The sequence below is a fragment of the Panulirus ornatus genome, chromosome 17, assembly GCF_036320965.1.
Source record: "Panulirus ornatus isolate Po-2019 chromosome 17, ASM3632096v1, whole genome shotgun sequence".
NCBI lineage: Eukaryota > Metazoa > Arthropoda > Malacostraca > Decapoda > Palinuridae > Panulirus > Panulirus ornatus.
This window is the reverse complement of record NC_092240.1, coordinates 29,138,802-29,158,620: the sequence shown is the minus strand read 5'-3', so window position 1 is coordinate 29,158,620 and position 19,819 is coordinate 29,138,802. Positions and strand designations below refer to the sequence as shown.

The following is a 19,819-nucleotide window of genomic DNA, read 5'->3' as shown; positions in this document are numbered from 1 at the left end:
AGCCACCAGCATGGTATCATCAGCAAAGAACAACTGACTCACTTCCCAAGCTCTCATCCACAAAAGACTGCATACTTGATCCTCTTTCCAAAACTCTTGCATTCACCTCCCTAACAACCCCATCCATAAACAAATTAAACAACCATGGAGACATCACACACCCCTGCTGCAAACCAACATTCAATGAGAATCAATGACTTTCCTCTCTTCCTTCACGTACACATTCCTTACATCCATAAATGCTACATACAAATCCATTTACTTTTCTAAGTATTTCTTATATATATACATTCCTCAAAGCAAACACCTGATCCACACATCCTCTACCACTTCTGAAACCACACTGTTCTTCCCCAATCCGATGCTCTGTACATGCCTTCACCCTCTCAATCAATACCCTCCTATATAATTTCCCAGGAATACTCAACAAACTTATACCTCTAATTTGAGCACTAACTTTTATCCCCTTTGCCTTTGTACAATGGTGCTATGCATGCATTCTGCCAATCCTCAGGCACCTCACCATGAGTCATATATTTTTGTTTATTCATTTTGCTTTGTCGCTGTCTCCTGTGTTAATGAGGTAGCGCAAGGAAACAGACGAAAGAAATGGCCCAACTCACCCACATACACATGTATATACATACACGTCCACACATGCAAATATACATACCTATATATCTCAACGTATACATATATATACACACACTGACTTATACATATATACACATGTACATAATTCATACTGTCTGCCCTTATTCATTCCCATCGCCACCCCGCCACATGAAATAACAACCCCTTCCCCCCAAATGTGTGCGAAGTAGCGCTTGGAAAAGACAACAGGAGCCACATTCGTTCACACTCAGTCTCTAGCTGTCATGTAATAATGCACCGAAACCACAGCTCCCTTTCCACATCCAAGCCCCACAGAACTTTCCATGGTTTACCCTAGATGCTTCACATGCCCTGGTTCAATCCATTAACAGCTCGTCGACCCCCGTATACCACATCTTTCCAATTCTCTCTATTCCTTGCACGCCTTTCACCCTCCTGCATGTTCAGGCCCCGATCACTCAAAATCTTTTTCACTCCATCTTTCCACCTCCAATTTGGTCTCCCACTTCTCCTTGTTCCCTCCACCTCTGACACATATATCCTATTGGTCAATCTTTTCTCCCTCATTCTCTCTATGTGACCAAACCATTTCAAAAAACCCTCTTCTGCTCTCTCAACCACACTCTTTTCATTACCGCACATCTCTCTTACCGTATTATTACTTACTCGATCAAACCATCTCACACCACATATTGTCCTCAAACATCTCATTTCCAATACATCCACCCTCGTCTGCACAACACTATCCATAGCCCACGCCTCGCAACCATATAACATTGTTGGAACCAATGTTCCTTCAAACATACCCATTTTTGCTTTCTGAGATAATGTTCTTGACTTCCACACATTCTTCAACGCTCCCAGAACTTTCGCCCCCTCCCCCACCCTATGATTCACTTCCGCTTCCATTGTTCCATCTGCTGCCAAATCCACTCCCAGATATCTAAAACACTTCACTTCCTCCAGCTTTTCTCCATTCAAACTTACCTCCCAATTGACTTGACCCTCAACTCTACTGTACCTAATAACCTTGCTCTTATTCACATTTACTCTCAGCTTTCTTCTTTCACACACTTTACCAAACTCAGTCACCAGCTTCTGCAGTTTCTCACGAATCAGCCATCAGCGCTGTATCATCAGCGAACAACAACTGACTCCCTTCCCAAGCTCTCTCATCCACAACAGACTGCATACTTGCCCCTCTTTCCAGAAATCTTGCATTTACCTCCCTAACAACCCCATCCATAAACAAATTAAACAACCATGTAGACATCACATACCCCTGCCGCAAACCTACATTCACTGAGAACCAATCACTTTCCCCTCTTCCTACACATACACATGCCTTACATCCTCGATAAAAACTTTTCATTGCTTCTAACAAGTTGCCTCCCACACCATATATTCTTAATACCTTCCACAGAGCATCTCTATCAACTCTATCATATGCCTTCTCCAGATCCATAAATGCCACATACAAACCCATTTGCTTTTCTAAATATTTCTCACATACATTCTTCAAAGCAAACACCTGATCCACACATCCTCTACCACTTCTGAAACCACACTGCTCTTCCCCAATCTGATGCTCTGTACATGCCTTCACCCTCTCAGTCAATACCCTCCCATATGATTTCCCAGGAATACTCAACAAACTTATACCTCTGTAATTTGAGCACTCACTTTTATCCCCTTTGCCTTTGTACAATGGCACTATGCAAGCATTCCGCCAATCCTCAGGCACCTCACCATGAGTCATACATACAATAAATAACCTTACCAACCAGTCAACAATACAGTCACCCCCTTTTTTAATAAATTTCACGGCAATACCATCCAAACCCACTGTCTTGCCGGCTTTCATTTGCAAAGCTTTTACTACCTCTTCTCTGTTTACCAAATCATTCTCCCTAACCCTCTCACTTTGCACAACACCTCGACCAAATCACCCTATATCAAGTCTCTTATCATCAAACACATTCAACAAACCTTCAAAATACTCACTCCATCTCCTTCTCAGTCACCACTACTTGTTATCACCTCCCCATTAGCCCACTTCACTGATGTTCCCATTTGTTCCCTTGTCTTACGCATTTTATTTACTTCCTTTCAAACATCTTTCTATTCTCCCTGAAATTTAATGATACTTTCGCACCCCAACTCTCATTTGCCCTCTTTTTCACCTCTTGCACCTTTCTCTTGACGTCCTGTCTCTTTCTTTTATATATCTCCCAGTCATTTGCATTATTTCCCTGTAAAAATTGCTCATATGCCTCTCTCTTCTCTTTCACTAATAATCTTAATTCTTCATCCCACCACTCACAACCCTTTCTAATCAGCCCACTTCCCATGCTTCTTATGCCACAAGCATCTTTTGCGCAAGCCATCACTGCTTCCCTAAATACATCCCATTCCTTCCCCACTCCCCTTACCTCCTTTGCTCTCACCTTTTTCCATTCTGTATTCAGTCTCTCCTGGTACTACCTCACAGAAGTCTCCTTCCAAAGCTCACATACTCTCACCACTCTCTTCACCCCAACATTCTCTCTTCTTTTCTGAAAACCTCTACAAATCTTCACCTTCGCCTGCACAAGATAATGATCAGACATCCCTCCAGTTGCACCTCTCAGCTTGTTAACATCCAAAAGTCTCTCTTTCATGCGCCTGTCAATTGACACATAATCCAATAATGCTATCTGGCCATCTCTCCTACTTACATACGTATACCTATGTATATCTCTTTTTAAACCAGGGATTCCCAATCACCAGTTCTTTTTCAATGCATAAATCTACAAGCTCTTCACCGTTTCCATTTACAACACTGAACACCCTATGTACACCAATTATTCCCTTAACTGCCACATTACTCACCTTTGCATTCAAATCACCCATCACTATAACTCAGTCTCACTCATCAAAACTACTAACACACTCACTCAGCTGCTCCCAAAACACTTGCCTCTCATGATCTTTCTTCTCATTCCCAGGTGCATATGCACCAATAATCACCCATCTCTCTCCATCCACTTTCAGTTTTACCCATATCAATCTAGAGTTTACTTTCTTATACTCTATCACATACTCCCACTACTCCTGTTTCAGGAGTAGTGCTACTCCTTCCTTTGCTCTTGTCCTCTCACTAACCCCTGACTTTACTCCCAAGACATTCCTAAATTACTCTTCCTTTTTATCCTTGAGCTTCGTTTCACTCAGAGACAAAACATCCAGGTTCCTTTCCCCAAACATAGTATCTATCTCTCCTTTTTTTCTCATCCTGATTACATCCACACACATTTAGACACCCCAATGTGAGCCTTCAAGGAGGATGAGCACTCCCCGCGTGACTCCTCTTCTGTTTCCCCTTTTAGAAAGTAAAATACAAGGAGGGGAGGGTTTCTAGACCATTCCTTGTCTGTTTTCTGATGCTACCACATTGAAGCGGGAAACAGCAATTAAACATAATAAGTAATAGCAATGATAAACTACTACTACTACAGTTCTACTACTACTACTACTACTATTACTACTACTACTACTACTACTACTACTACTGATTATAATGATAATAATAAAAATAATGATAATGAACTACTGCTGTTGCTACTACTACCACTATTATATCATTCAGTATCACTACCCTAATTCCATGAATTGTTACAAAATGAATGAAGAAAAACCTTCCCATACTCACTCAGGTGGTTTCTGCACAATATGTGAAAGGGTGTCTGGTAAGCTTGAAGGAGTTTTTGGAAGTAGAAGTGTCAGTAGGCCACCCACAAATGTCACTGTTGCCCATATGCCTAACTCTGCATAGACATCTAGGTACAATCCATATGAATTCTGAAAAATACAAAACACAAGTATAGATTTCATCACAGAGCTTTCAAGAAATCATAATCTTATGTATATATATATATATATATTATATTATTTATTATTTTATTATACTTTGTCGCTGTCTCCCGCGTTTGCGAGGTAGCGCAAGGAAACAGACGAAAGAAATGGCCCAACCCCCCCACACACATGTATATACATACGTCCACACACGCAAATATACATACCTACACAGCTTTCCATGGTTTACCCCAGACGCTTCACATGCCCTGATTCAATCCACTGACAGCACGTCAACCCCGGTATACCACATCGCTCCAATTCACTCTATTCCTTGCCCTCCTTTCACCCTCCTGCATGTTCAGGCCCCGATCACACAAAATCTTTTTCACTCCATCCTTCCACCTCCAATTTGGTCTCCATCTTCTCCTCGTTCCCTCCACCTCCGACACATATATCCTCTTGGTCAATCTTTCCTCACTCATTCTCTCGATGTGCCCAAACCACTTCAAAACACCCTCTTCTGCTCTCTCAAGCACGCTCTTTTTATTTCCACACATCTCTCTTACCCTTACGTTACTCACTCGATCAAACCACCTCACACCACACATTGTCCTCAAACATCTCATTTCCAGCACATCCATCCTCCTGCGCACAACTCTATCCATAGCCCACGCCTCGCAACCATACAACATTGTTGGAACCACTATTCCTTCAAACATACCCATTTTTGCTTTCCGAGATAATGTTCTCGACTTCCACACATTCTTCAAGGCCCCCAGAATTTTCGCCCCCTCCCCCACCCTATGATCCACTTCCGCTTCCATGGTTCCATCCGCTGCCAGATCCACTCCCAGATATCTAAAACACTTCACTTCCTCCAGTTTTTCTCCATTCAAACTCACCTCCCAATTGACTTGACCCTCAACCCTACTGTACCTAATAACCTTGCTCTTATTCACATTTAATCTTAACTTTCTTCTTCCACACACTTTACCAAACTCAGTCACCAGCTTCTGCAGTTTCACACATGAATCAGCCACCAGCGCTGTATCATCAGCGAACAACAACTGACTCACTTCCCAAGCTCTCTCATCCCCAACAGACTTCATACTTGCCCCTCTTTCCAAAACTCTTGCATTTACCTCCCTAACAACCCCATCCATAAACAAATTAAACAACCATGGAGACATCACACACCCCTGCCGCAAACCTACATTCACTGAGAACCAATCACTTTCCTCTCTTCCTACACGTACACATGCCTTACATCCTCAATAAAAACTTTTCACTGCTTCTAACAACTTTCCTCCCACACCATATACTCTTAATACCTTCCACAGAGCATCTCTATCAACTCTATCATATGCCTTCTCCAGATCCATAAATGCTACATACAAATCCATTTGCTTTTCTAAGTATTTCTCACATACATTCTTCAAAGCAAACACCTGATCCACACATCCTCTACCACTTCTGAAACCACACTGCTCTTCCCCAATCTGATGCTCTGTACATGCCTTCACCCTCTCAATCAATACCCTCCCATATAATTTACCAGGAATACTCAACAAACTTATACCTCTGTAATTTGAGCACTCACTCTTATCCCCTTTGCCTTTGTACAATGGCACTATGCACGCATTCCGCCAATCCTCAGGCACCTCACCATGAGTCATACATACATTAAATAACCTTACCAACCAGTCAACAATACAGTCACCCCCTTTTTTAATAAATTCCACTGCAATACCATCCAAACCTGCTGCCTTGCCGGCTTTCATCTTCCGCAAAGCTTTCACTTCCTCTTCTCTGTTTACCAAATCATTTTCCCTAACCCTCGCACTTTGCACACCACCTCGACCAAAACACCCTATATCTGCCACTCTATCATCAAACACATTCAACAAACCTTCAAAATACTCACTCCATCTCCTTCTCACATCACCACTACTTGTTATCACCTCCCCATTTGGGCCCTTCACTGAAGTTCCCATTTGCTCCCTTGTCTTACGCACTTTATTTACCTCCTTCCAGAACATCTTTTTATTCTCCCTAAAATTTAATGATACTCTCTCACCCCAACTCTCATTTGCCCTTTTTTTCACCTCTTGCACCTTTCTCTTGACCTCCTGTCTCTTTCTTTTATACATCTCCCACTCAATTGCATTTTTTCCCTGCAAAAATCGTCCAAATGCCTCTCTCTTCTCTTTCACTAATACTCTTACTTCTTCATCCCACCACTCACTACCCTTTCTAATCAACCCACCTCCCACTCTTCTCATGCCACAAGCATCTTTTGCGCAATCCATCACTGATTCCCTAAATACATCCCATTCCTCCCCCACTCCCCTTACTTCCATTGTTCTCACCTTTTTCCATTCTGTACTCAGTCTCTCCTGGTACTTCCTCACACAGGTCTCCTTCCCAAGCTCACTTACTCTCACCACCCTCTTCACCCCAACCGGGTTATAGTGATGGGTGATTTGAATGCAAAGGTGAGTAATGTGGCAGTTGAGGGAATAATTGGTATACATGGGGTGTTCAGTGTTGTAAATGGAAATGGTGAAGAGCTTGTAGATTTATGTGCTGAAAAAGGACTGATGATTGGGAATACCTGGTTTAAAAAGCGAGATATACTTAAGTATACTTATGTAAGTAGGAGAGATGGCCAGAGAGCGTTATTGGATTACGTGTTAATTGACAGGCGTGCGAAAGAGAGACTTTTGGATGTTAATGTGCTGAGAGGTGCAACTGGAGGGATGTCTGATCATTATCTTGTGGAGGCTAAGGTGAAGATTTGTATGGGTTTTTTCAGAAATATATATATATATATATATATATATATATATATATATATATATATATATATATATATATTTTTTTTTGCTTTGTCGCTGTCTCCCGCGTTTGCGAGGTAGCGCAAGGAAACAGACGAAAGAAATGGCCCAACCCACCCCCATACACATGCCTTGATTCAATCCACTGACAGCACGTCAACCCCGGTATACCACATCGCTCCAATTCACTCTATTCTTTGCCCTCCTTTCACCCTCCTGCATGTTCAGGCCCCGATCACACAAAATCTTTTTCACTCCATCTTTCCACCTCCAATTTGGTCTCCCACTTCTCCTCGTTCCCTCAACCTCCGACACATATATCCTCTTGGTCAATCTTTCCTCACTCATTCTCTCCATGTGACCAAACCATTTCAAAACACCCTCTTCTGCTCTCTCAACCACGCTCTTTTTATTTCCACACATCTCTCTTACCCTTACGTTACTTACTCGATCAAACCACCTCACACCACACATTGTCCTCAAACATCTCATTTCTAGCACATCCATCCTCCTGCGCAAAACTCTATCCATAGTCCACGCCTCGCAACCATACAACATTGTTGGAACCACTATTCCTTCAAACATACCCATTTTTGCTTTCCGAGATAATGTTCTCGACTTCCACGCATTCTTCAAGGCTCCCAGAATTTTTGCCCCCTCCCCCACCCTATGATCCACTTCTGCTTCCATGGTTCCATCCGCTGCCAGATCCACTCCCAGATATCTAAAACACTTCACTTCCTCCAGTTTTTCTCCATTCAAACTCACCTCCCAATTGAATTGACCCTCAACCCTACTGTACCTAATAACCTTGCTCTCATTCACATTTACTCTTAACTTTCTTCTTTCACACACTTTACCAAACTCAGTCACCAGCTTCTGCAGTTTCTCACATGAATCAGCCACCAGAGCTGTATCATCAGCGAACAACAACTGACTCACTTCCCAAGCTCTCTCATCCCCAACAGACTTCATACTTGCCCCTCTTTCCAAAACTCTTGCATTCACCTCCCTAACAACCCCATCCATAAACAAATTAAACAACCATGGAGACATCACACACCCCTGCCGCAAACCTACATTCACTGAGAACCAATCACTTTCCTCTCTTCCTACACGTACACATGCCTTACATCCTCGATAAAAACTTTTCACTGCTTCTAACAACTTGCCTCCCACACCATATATTCTTAATACCTTCCACAGAGCATCTCTATCAACTCTATCATATGCCTTCTCCAGATCCATAAATGCTACATACAAATCCATTTGCTTTTCTAAGTATTTCTCATACATTCTTCAAAGCAAACACCTGATCCACACATCCTCTACCACTTCTGAAACCACACTGCTCTTCCCCAATCTGATGCTCTGTACATGCCTTCACCCTCTCAATCAATACCCTCCCATATAATTTACCAGGAATACTCAACAAACTTATACCTCTGTAATTTGAGCACTCACTCTTATCCCCTTTGCCTTTGTACAATAGCACTATGCACGCATTCCGCCAATCCTCAGGCACCTCACCATGAGTCATACATACATTAAATAACCTTACCAACTAGTCAATAATACAGTCACCCCCTTTTTTAATAAATTCCACTGCAATACCATCCAAACCTGCTGCCTTGCCAGCTTTCATCTTCCGCAAAGCTTTTACTACCTCTTCTCTGTTTACCAAATCATTTTCCCTAACCCTCTCACTTTGCACACCACCTCGACCAAAACACCCTATATCTGCCACCCTTATCATCAAACACATTCAACAAACCTTCAAAATACTCACTCCATCTCTTTCTCACATCACCACTACTTGTTATCACTTCCTCATTAGCCCCCTTCACTGAAGTTCCCATTTGTTCCCTTCTCTTACGTACTTTATTTACCTCCTTCCAAAACTTCTTTTTAGTCTCCCTAAAATTTAATGATACTCTCTCACCCCAACTCTCATTTGCCCTCTTTTTCACCTCTTGCACCTTTCTCTTGGCCTTCTACCTCTTTCTTTTATACATCTCCCACTCATTTGCATTATATCCCTGCAAAAATCGTCCAAATGCCTCTCTCTTCGATTTCACTAATAATCTTATATCTTCATCCCACCACTCCCTACCCTTTCCAATCTGCCCACCTCCCACGCTTCTCTTGCCACAAGCATCTTTTGCGCAAGCCATCACTGCTTTCCTAAATACATCCCATTCCTCCCCCACTCCCTTTACATCCTTTGTTCTCACCATTTTCCATTCTGTACTCAGGCTCTCATGGTACTTCCTCACACAAGTCTCCTTCCCAAGCTCACTTACTCTAACCACTCTCTTCATCCCAACATTCTCTCTTTTTTTCTGAAAACCTCTACAAATTTTCATCTTCACCTTATAATGATCAGACATCCCTCCAGTTGCACCTGTCAGCACATTAACATCCAAAAGTCTCTGTTTCACATGCCTATCAATTAACACGTAATCCACTAACGCTCTCTGGCCATCTCTCCAATTTACATACGTATACTTTCAAGCTAGAAGTTTCAGTTTTCTAAATTGTTTCTTACATTTCTCATATGTATATATATGTATGTGTGTGTGTGTGTGTATATGTGCGTATGTATGTGTATGTGTGTGTATGTGTATATGTATATATATATGTATATTATCCCTGGGGATAGGGGTGAAAGAATACTTCCCACGTATTCCTCGCGTGTCGTAGAAAGCGACTAGAGGGGACGGGAGCGGGGGGCCAGAAATCCTCCCCTCCTTGTATTAACTTTCTAAAATGGGAAACAGAAGAAGGAGTCACGCGGGGAGTGCTCATCCTCCTCGAAGGCTCAGAGTGGGGTGCCTAAATGTGTGTGGATGTAACCAAGATGTGAAAAAAGGAGAGATAGGTAGTATGTTTGAGGAAAGGAACCTGGATGTTTTGGCTCTGAGTGAAACGAAGCTCAAGGGCAAAGGGGAAGAGTAGTTTGGGAATGTCTTGGGAGTAAAGTCAGGGGTTAGTGAGAGGACAAGAGAAAGGGAAGGAGTAGCAATACTCCTGAAACAGGAGTTGTGGGAGTATGTGATAGAGTGTAAGAAAGTAAATTCTCGATTAATATGGGTAAAACTGAAAGTTGATGGAGAGAGGTGGGTGATTATTGGTGCATATGCACCTGGGCATGAGAAGAAAGATCAAGAGAGGCAAGTGTTTTGGGAGCAGCTGAATGAGTGTGTTAGTGGTTTTGATGCACGAGACCGGGTCATAGTGATGGGTGATTTGAATGCAAAGGTGAGTAATGTGGCAGTTGAGGGAATAATTGGTATACATGGGGTGTTCAGTGTTGTAAATGGAAATGGTGAAGAGCTTGTAGATTTATGTGCTGAAAAAGGACTGATGATTGGGAATACCTGGTTTAAAAAGCGAGATATACATAAGTATACTTATGTAAGTAGGAGAGATGGCCAGAGAGCGTTATTGGATTATGTGTTAATTGACAGGCGTGCAAAAGAGAGACTTTTGGATGTTAATGTGCTGAGAGGTGCAACTGGAGGGATGTCAGATCATTATCTTGTGGAGGCTAAGGTGAAGATTTGTATGGGTTTTCAGAAAAGAAGAGTGAATGTTGGGGTGAAGAGGGTGGTGAGAGTAAGTGAGCTTGAGAAGGAGACCTGTGTGAGGAAGTACCAGGAGAGACTGAGTACAGAATGGAAAAAGGTGAGAACAATGGAAGTAAGGGGAGTGGGGGAGGAATGGGATGTATTTAGGGAATCAGTGATGGATTGCGCAAAAGATGCTTGTGGCATGAGAAGAGTGGGAGGTGGGTTGATTAGAAAGGGTAGTGAGTGGTGGGATGAAGAAGTAAGAGTATTAGTGAAAGAGAAGAGAGAGGCATTTGGACGATTTTTGCAGGGAAAAAATATAATTGAGTGGGAGATGTATAGAAGAAAGAGACAGGAGGTCAAGAGAAAGGTGCAAGAGGTGAAAAAAAGGGCAAATGAGAGTTGGGGTGAGAGAGTATCATTAAATTTTAGGGAGAATAAAAAGATGTTCTGGAAGGAGGTAAATAAAGTGCGTAAGACAAGGGAGCAAATGGGAACTTCGGTGAAGGGCGCAAGTGGGGAGGTGATAACAAGTAGTGGTGATGTGAGAAGGAGATGGAGTGAGTATTTTGAAGGTTTGTTGAATGTGTTTGATGATAGAGTGGCAGATATAGGGTGTTTTGGTCGAGGTGGTGTGCAAAGTGAGAGGGTCAGGGAAAATGATTTGGTAAACAGAGAAGAGGTAGTGAAAGCTTTGCGGAAGATGAAAGCCGGCAAGGCAGCAGGTTTGGATGGTATTGCAGTGGAATTTATTAAAAAAGGGGGTGACTGTATTGTTGACTGGTTGGTAAGGTTATTTAATGTATGTATGACTCATGGTGAGGTGCCTGAGGATTGGCGGAATGCGTGCATAGTGCCATTGTACAAAGGCAAAGGGGATAAGAGTGAGTGCTCAAATTACAGAGGTATAAGTTTGTTGAGTATTCCTGGTAAATTATATGGGAGGGTATTGATTGAGAGGGTGAAGGCATGTACAGAGCATCAGATTGGGGAAGAGCAGTGTGGTTTCAGAAGTGGTAGAGGATGTGTGGATCAGGTGTTTGCTTTGAAGAATGTATGTGAGAAATACTTAGAAAAGCAAATGGATTTGTATGTAGCATTTATGGATCTGGAGAAGGCATATGATAGAGTTGATAGAGATGCTCTGTGGAAGGTATTAAGAATATAATATAATATAATAATATAATATAATATAATAATATAATATAATAATAATAATATAATATAATAATATAAAAATACTTAGGTTTTTTTTTTTTTTTTTTTATACTTTGACGCTGTCTCCCGCGTTTGCGAGGTAGCGCAAGGAAACAGACGAAAGAAATGGCCCAACCCACCCCTACACACATGCACGTACACACGTCCACACACGCAAATATACATACCTACACAGCTTTCCATGGTGTACCCCAGACGCTTCACATGCCTTGATTCAATCCACTGACAGCACGTCAACCCCGGTATACCACATCGCTCCAATTCACTCTATTCCTTGCCCTCCTTTCACCCTCCTGCATGTTCAGGCCCCGATCACACAAAATCTTTTTCACTCCATCTTTCCATCTCCAATTTGGTCTCCCTCTTCTCCTTGCTCCCTCCACCTCCGACACATATATCCTCTTGGTCAATCTTTCCTCACTCATCCTCTCCATGTGCCCAAACCTCTTCAAAACACCCTCTTCTGCTCTCTCAACCACGCTCTTTTTACTTCCACACATCTCCCTTACCCTTACGTTACTCACTCGATCAAACCACCTCACACCACACATTGTCCTCAAACATCTCATTTCCAGCACATCCATCCTCCTGCGCACAACTCTATCCATAGCCCACGCCTCGCAACCATACAACATTGTTGGAACCACTATTCCTTCAAACATACCCATTTTTGCTTTCCGAGATAATGTTCTCGACTTCCACACATTCTTCAAGGCCCCCAGAACTTTCGCCCCCTCCCCCACCCTATGATCCACTTCCGCTTCCATGGTTCCATCCGCTGCCAGATCCACTCCCAGATATCTAAAACACTTCACTTCCTCCAGTTTTTCTCCATTCAAACTCACCTCCCAATTGACTTGACCCTCAACCCTACTGTACCTAATAACCTTGCTCTTATTCACATTTACTCTTAACTTTCTTCTTCCACACACTTTACCAAACTCAGTCACCAGCTTCTGCAGTTTCTCACATGAATCAGCCACCAGCGCTGTATCATCAGCGAACAACAACTGACTCACTTCCCAAGCTCTCTCATCCCCAACAGACTTCATACTTGCCCCTCTTTCCAAAACTCTTGCATTTACCTCCCTAACAACCCCATCCATAAACAAATTAAACAACCATGGAGACATCACACACCCCTGCCGCAAACCTACATTCACTGAGAACCAATCACTTTCCTCTCTTCCTACACGTACACATGCCTTACATCCTCGATAAAAACTTTTCACTGCTTCTAACAACTTTCCTCCCACACCATATATTCTTAATACCTTCCACAGAGCATCTCTATCAACTCTATCATATGCCTTCTCCAGATCCATAAATGCTACATACAAATCCATTTGCTTTTCTAAGTATTTCTCACATACATTCTTCAAAGCAAACACCTGATCCACACATCCTCTACCACTTCTGAAACCACACTGCTCTTCCCCAATCTGATGCTCTGTACATGCCTTCACCCTCTCAATCAATACCCTCCCATATAATTTACCAGGAATACTCAACAAACTTATACCTCTGTAATTTGAGCACTCACTCTTATCCCCTTTGCCTTTGTACAATGGCACTATGCACACATTCCGCCAATCCTCAGGCACCTCACCATGAGTCATACATACATTAAATAACCTTACCAACCAGTCAACAATACAGTCACCCCCTTTTGTAATAAATTCCACTGCAATACCATCCAAACCTGCTGCCTTGCCGGCTTTCATCTTCCGCAAAGCTTTCACTACCTCTTCTCTGTTTATCAAATCATTTTCCCTAACCCTCTCACTTTGCACACCACCTCGACCAAAACACCCTATATCTGCCACTCTATCATCAAACACATTCAACAAACCTTCAAAATACTCACTCCATCTCCTTCTCACATCACCACTACTTGTTATCACCTCCCCATTTGCGCCCTTCACTGAAGTTCCCATTTGCTCCCTTGTCTTACGCACTTTATTTACCTCCTTCCAGAACATCTTTTTATTCTCCCTAAAATTTAATGATACTCTCTCACCCCAACTCTCATTTGCCCTTTTTTTCACCTCTTGCACCTTTCTCTTGACCTCCTGTCTCTTTCTTCTATACATCTCCCACTCAATTGCATTTTTTCCCTGCAAAAATCATCCAAATGCCTCTCTCTTCTCTTTCACTAATACTCTTACTTCTTCATCCCACCACTCACTACCCTTTCTAATCAACCCACCTCCCACTCTTCTCATGCCACAAGCATCTTTTGCGCAATCCATCACTGATTCCCTAAATACATCCCATTCCTCCCCCACTCCCCTTGCTTCCATTGTTCTCACCTTTCTCCATTCTGTACTCAGTCTCTCCTGGTACTTCCTCACACAGGTCTCCTTCTCAAGCTCACTTATTCTCACCATCCTCTTCACCCCACCATTCACTCTTCTTTTCTGAAAACCCATACAAATCTTCACCTTAGCCTCCACAAGATCATGATCAGACATCCCTCCAGTTGCACCTCTCAGCACATTAACATCCAAAAGTCTCTCTTTCGCACGCCTGTCAATTAACACGTAATCCAATAACGCTCTCTGGCCATCTCTCCTACTTACATAAATATACTTATGTATATCTCGCTTTTTAAACCAGGTATTCCCAATCATCAGTCCTTTTTCAGCACATAAATCTACAAGCTCTTCACCATTTCCATTTACAACACTGAACACCCCATGTATACCAATTATTCCCTCAACTGCCACATTACTCACCTTTGCATTCAAATCACCCATCACTATAACCCGGTCTCGTGCATCAAAACCACTAACACACTCATTCAGCTGCTCCCAAAACACTTGCCTCTCTTGATCTTTCTTCTCATGCCCAGGTGCATATGCACCAATAATCACCCACCTCTCTCCATCAGCTTTCAGTTTTACCCATATTAATCGAGAATTTACTTTCTTACACTCTATCACATACTCCCACAACTCCTGTTTCAGGAGTATTGCTACTCCTTCCCTTGCTCTTGTCCTCTCACTAACCCCTGACTTTACTCCCCAGACATTCCCAAACCACTCTTCCCCTTTACCCTTGAGCTTCGTTTCACTCAGAGCCAAAACATCCAGGTTCCTTTCCTCAAACATACTACCTAGGTATATCTATCTTTTTAAACCAGGTATTCCCAATCACTAGTCCTTTTTGAGCACATAGATCTACAAGCTTTTCACCATTTCCATTTACAACACTGAACACCATTGTACACCAATTATTCCATCAACTGCCACATTACTCTACCTTGCATTCAAATCACCCATCACTATAAACTGGTCTCGTGCATCAGCTGCTCCCAAAACACTTGCCTCTCATGATCTTTCTTCTCATGCCCAGGTGCATATGCACCAATAATCACCAATCTCTCTCCATCCACTTTCAGTTTTACCCATATCAATCTAGAGTTTACTTTCTTACACTCTATTACATACTCCCACCACTCCTGTTTCAGGAGTAGTGCTACTCCTTCCCTTACTTTCATCCTCTCACCAACCCCTGACTTTACTCCCAAAACATTCCCAAACCAATCTTCCCCTTTACCCTTGAGCTTCGTTTCACTTGGAGCCAAAACATCCAGGTTCCTTTCCTCAAACATACTACCCATCTCTCCTTTTTTCTCATCTTGGTTACATCCACACATTTAGACACTCCAATCTGAGCCTTCGAGGAGGATGAACACTCCCTGCTTGACTCCTTCTGTTTCCCCTTTTAGAAAGTTGAAATACAAGGTGGGGAGAGTTTCTAGCCCCCTGCCCCTGTCCCCTTTAGTCGCCTTCTACGACACGTGAAGAATGCGTGGAAAGTATTCTTTCTCCCTTATCCTAAGGGATATATATATATATATATATATATATATATATATATATATATATATATATATATATATATATATATATATATATATCTTTTCTTTCATACTATTCGCCATTTCCCACGTTAGCGAGGTAGCGTTAAGAACAGAGGACTGGGCCTCTGAGGGAATATCCTCACCTGGCCCCCTTCTCTGTTCCTTCTTTGGGAAAAAAAAAAAAAAAAACGAGAGGGGAGGATTTCCAGCCACCCGCTTCCTTCCCTTTTAGTCGCCTTCTACGACACGCAGGGAATACGTGGGAAATATTCTTTCTCCCCTATCCCCAGGGGAATAGAGTGAATTGGAGCGATGTGGTATACAGGGGTTGACGTGCTGTCGGTGGATTGAATCAAGGCATGTGGGGCGTCCGGGGTAAACCATGGAAAGCTGTGTAGGTATGTATATTTGTGTGTGTGGACGTGTGTATGTACATGTGTATGGGGGGGGTTGGGCCATTTCTTTCGTCTGTTTCCTTGCGCTACCTCGCAATACGCGGGAGACAGCGACAAAGTATAAAAAAAAAAAAAAAAAAAAAATATATATATGGAGAGACATGGGTGATTATTGGTGCATATGCACCTGGGGATGAGAAGAAAGATCATGAGAGGCAAGTGTTTTAGGAGCAGCTGAGTGAGTGTGTAAGTAGTTTTGATGCACGAGACTGGTTTATAGTGATGGGTGATTTGAATGCAAAGGTGAGTAATGTGGCAGTTGAGGGAATAATTGGTGTACAGGGGAGGGTATTGATTGAGAGGGTGAAGGTATGCACAGTGTTGTAAATGGAAATGGTGAAGAGCTTTTATATTTATGTGCTGAAATAGGACTGGTTATTGGGAATACCTGGTTTAAAAAGAGATATACATAAGTATACGTATGTAAGTAGGAGAGATGGCCAGAGAGTGTTATTGGATTATGTGTTAATTGATAGGCATGCGAAACAGAGACTTTTGGATGTTAATGTGCTGAGACGTGCAACTGGAGGGAAGTCTGATCATTATCTTGTGGAGGCGAAGGTGAAGATTCGTATAGGTTTTCAGAAAAGAAGAGAGAATTTTGGGGTGAGGAGAGTGGTGAAAGGAAGTGAGCTTTGGAAGGAGACTTGTGTGAGGAAGTACCAGGATAGACTGAGTGCAGAGTGGAGAAAGGTGAAAGCAAAGGACGTAAGGGGAGTGGGGGAAGAATGGGATGTATTTAGGGAAGCAGTGATGGCTTGTGCAAAAGATGCTTGTGGTACGAGAAATGTGGGAGGTGGGCAGATTAGAAAGGGTAGTGAGTGGTGGGATGAAGAAATAAGATTATTAGTGAAAGAGAAGAGAGAGGCTTTTGGATGAGTTTTTCAGGGAAATAGTGCAAATGACTGGGAGATGTATAAAAGAAAGAGGTAGGAGGTCAAGAGAAAGGTGCTAGAAGTGAAAAAGAGGGCAAATGAGAGCTGGGGTGAGAGAGTATCATAAATTTTAGTGAATAAAAATATGATCTGGAAGGAGGTAAATAAAGTGCATAGGACAAGAGAACAAATGGGAACATCAGTGAAGGGGGCTAATGGGGAGGTGATGACAACTAGTGGTGATGTGAGAGGAGATGGAGTGAGTATTTTGAAGGTTTGTTGAATTTGTTAGATGATAGAGTGGCAGATATAGGGTGTTTTAGATGAGGTGGTGTGCGAAGATTGATTTGGTAAACAGAAGAGGTAGTAAAAGCTTTGTGGAAGATGTAAGCTGGCATGGCAGCGGGTTTGGATGGTACTGCTGAGGAATTCAATAAGAAAGGGGGTAACTATGTTGTTGATTGGCTGGTAAGGATATTCAATGTATGTATGACTCATATTGAGGTGCCTGAGGATTGGTGGAATGCATGCATATTGTCATTGTACAAAGGCAAAGGGGATAAAGGAGAGTGCACAAATTACAGAGGTATAAGTTTGTTGAGTATTCCTGGGAAATTATATGGGAGGGTATTGATTGAGAAGGTGAGGGCATGTACAGAGCATCAGATTAGGGAAGAGCAGTGTGGTTACAGAAGTGGTAGAGGATGTGTGGATCAGGTGTTTGCTTTGAAGAATGTATGTGGAAAATAATTAAAAAAGTAAATGGATCTTTATGTAGCATTTATGGATCTGGAGGAGGCATATGATAGAGTTGATAGAGATGCTCTGTGGAAGGTATTAAGAATATATGGCAAATTGTTAGAAGCAGTGTGTGCGAGTGGGAAGAGAGGAAAGTGATTGGTTCTCAGTGAATGTTGGTTTGCGGGAGAAGTGCGTGATGTCTCCATGGTTGTTTAATTTGTTTATGGATGGTGTTGTTAGGGACGTGAATGCAAGAGTTTTGGAGAGAAGGGAAAGTATGCAGTCTGTTGTGGATGAGAGAGCTTGGGAAGTGAGTCAGTTGTTGTTCTCTGATGATACTGCACTGGAGGCTGATGTGGGTGAGAAACTGCAGAAGCTGGTGAATGAGTTTGGTAAAGTGTGTGAAAGAAGAAAGCTGAGAGTAAATGTGAATAAGAGCAAGGTTATTAGGTACAGTAGGGTTAAGGGACAAGTCAATTGGGAGGTAAGTTTGAATGGAGAAGAACTGGAGGAAATGAAGTGTTTTAGATATCTGGAGTGGATTTGGCAGTGGATGGAATCAATGAACCAAAAGAGAATCACAGGATGGGGGAGGGGGCGAAAGTTCTTGGAGCACTGAAAAATGTGGAAGGCAATAACATTATCTCGGAAAGCAAAAATGGGTATGTTTGAAGGAATAGTGGTTTCAACAATGTTATATGGTTGCGAGGCGTGGGCTATAGAAAGAGCTGCGCGGAGGAGGGTTGATGTGTTGGAAATGAGATATTTGAGGACAATATGTGGTGTGCGGTAGTTTGATCGAGTAAGTAATGAAAGCGTACGAGAGATGTGTGGTAATGAAAAGAGTGTGGTTGAGAGAGCAGAAGAGGGTGTTTTGAAATGGTTTGGTCACATGGAGAGAATGAGTGAGGAAAGATTGACAAAGAGGATATATGTGTCAGAGGTGGAGGGAACAAGGAGAAGTGGGAGACCAAATTGAAAGTGGACAGATGGAGTGAAAAAGATTTTGAGCGATCGGGGCCTGAACATGCAGGAGGGTGAAAGGCATGCAAGGAATAGAGTGAATTGGAACGATGAGGTATACTGGGGTGTACGTGCTGTCCACTGATTGAACCAGGGCATGTGAAGCGTCTGGGGTAAACCATGGAAAGTTTTCTGGGGCCTGGATGTGGAAAGGGAGCTGTGGTTTCGGTGCATCATACATGACAGCTAGAGACTGAGTGTGAACAAATGTGGCCTTTGTTTTCTTATCCTAGTACTACCTCGCACACATGCAGGGGGAGGAGGTTGTCATTTTATGTGTGGCAGGGTGGCGACAGGAATGAATAAAGGCAGCAAGTTTGAATTATGTACGTGTGTATATATGTATATGTCTGTGTATTTATATATATGTGTACATTAAAATGTATAGGTTTGTATATGTGCATGTGTGGACGTATATGTATATTCATGTGTATGTGAGTGGGTTCGGCCATTCTTTCGTCTGTTTCCCTGCGCTACCTCACTGATGCGGGAGACAGCGACAAAGTATATTGAATAAATATATATATTTTTTTCATACTATTTGCCATTTCCCACATTAGCGTTAAGAACAGAGGACTGAGCCTTTGAGGGAATATCCTCACTTAGCCCCTTCTCTGTTCCTTCTTTTGGAAAATTGAAAACGAGAGGGGAGGATTTCCAGACCCCTCGCTCCTTTCTCTTTTAGTTGCCTTCTACGACATGCAGGGAATATGTGGGAAGTATTCTTTCTCCCCTATCCCCTGTGATTATATATATATATATATATATATATATATAT

At 42.4% G+C, this 19,819-nt stretch overlaps 1 protein-coding gene and 1 long non-coding RNA gene across 2 annotated transcripts in view; one reads left to right on the top strand and one right to left on the bottom strand.

Moving 5' to 3' along the window:
• The window catches only part of LOC139754660 (uncharacterized), a 216,704-nt gene that overhangs the window by 66,988 nt on the left and 129,897 nt on the right, over nt 1-19,819 (top strand). The window lies entirely within an intron of this gene.
• Nucleotides 1-19,819, bottom strand: part of LOC139754659 (solute carrier family 22 member 6-A-like) — a 170,184-nt gene that overhangs the window by 23,342 nt on the left and 127,023 nt on the right. The window contains 1 exon segment of the mRNA XM_071672193.1: nt 4,307-4,455. Within this exon segment, the coding sequence (XP_071528294.1) occupies nt 4,307-4,455 (149 nt within the window).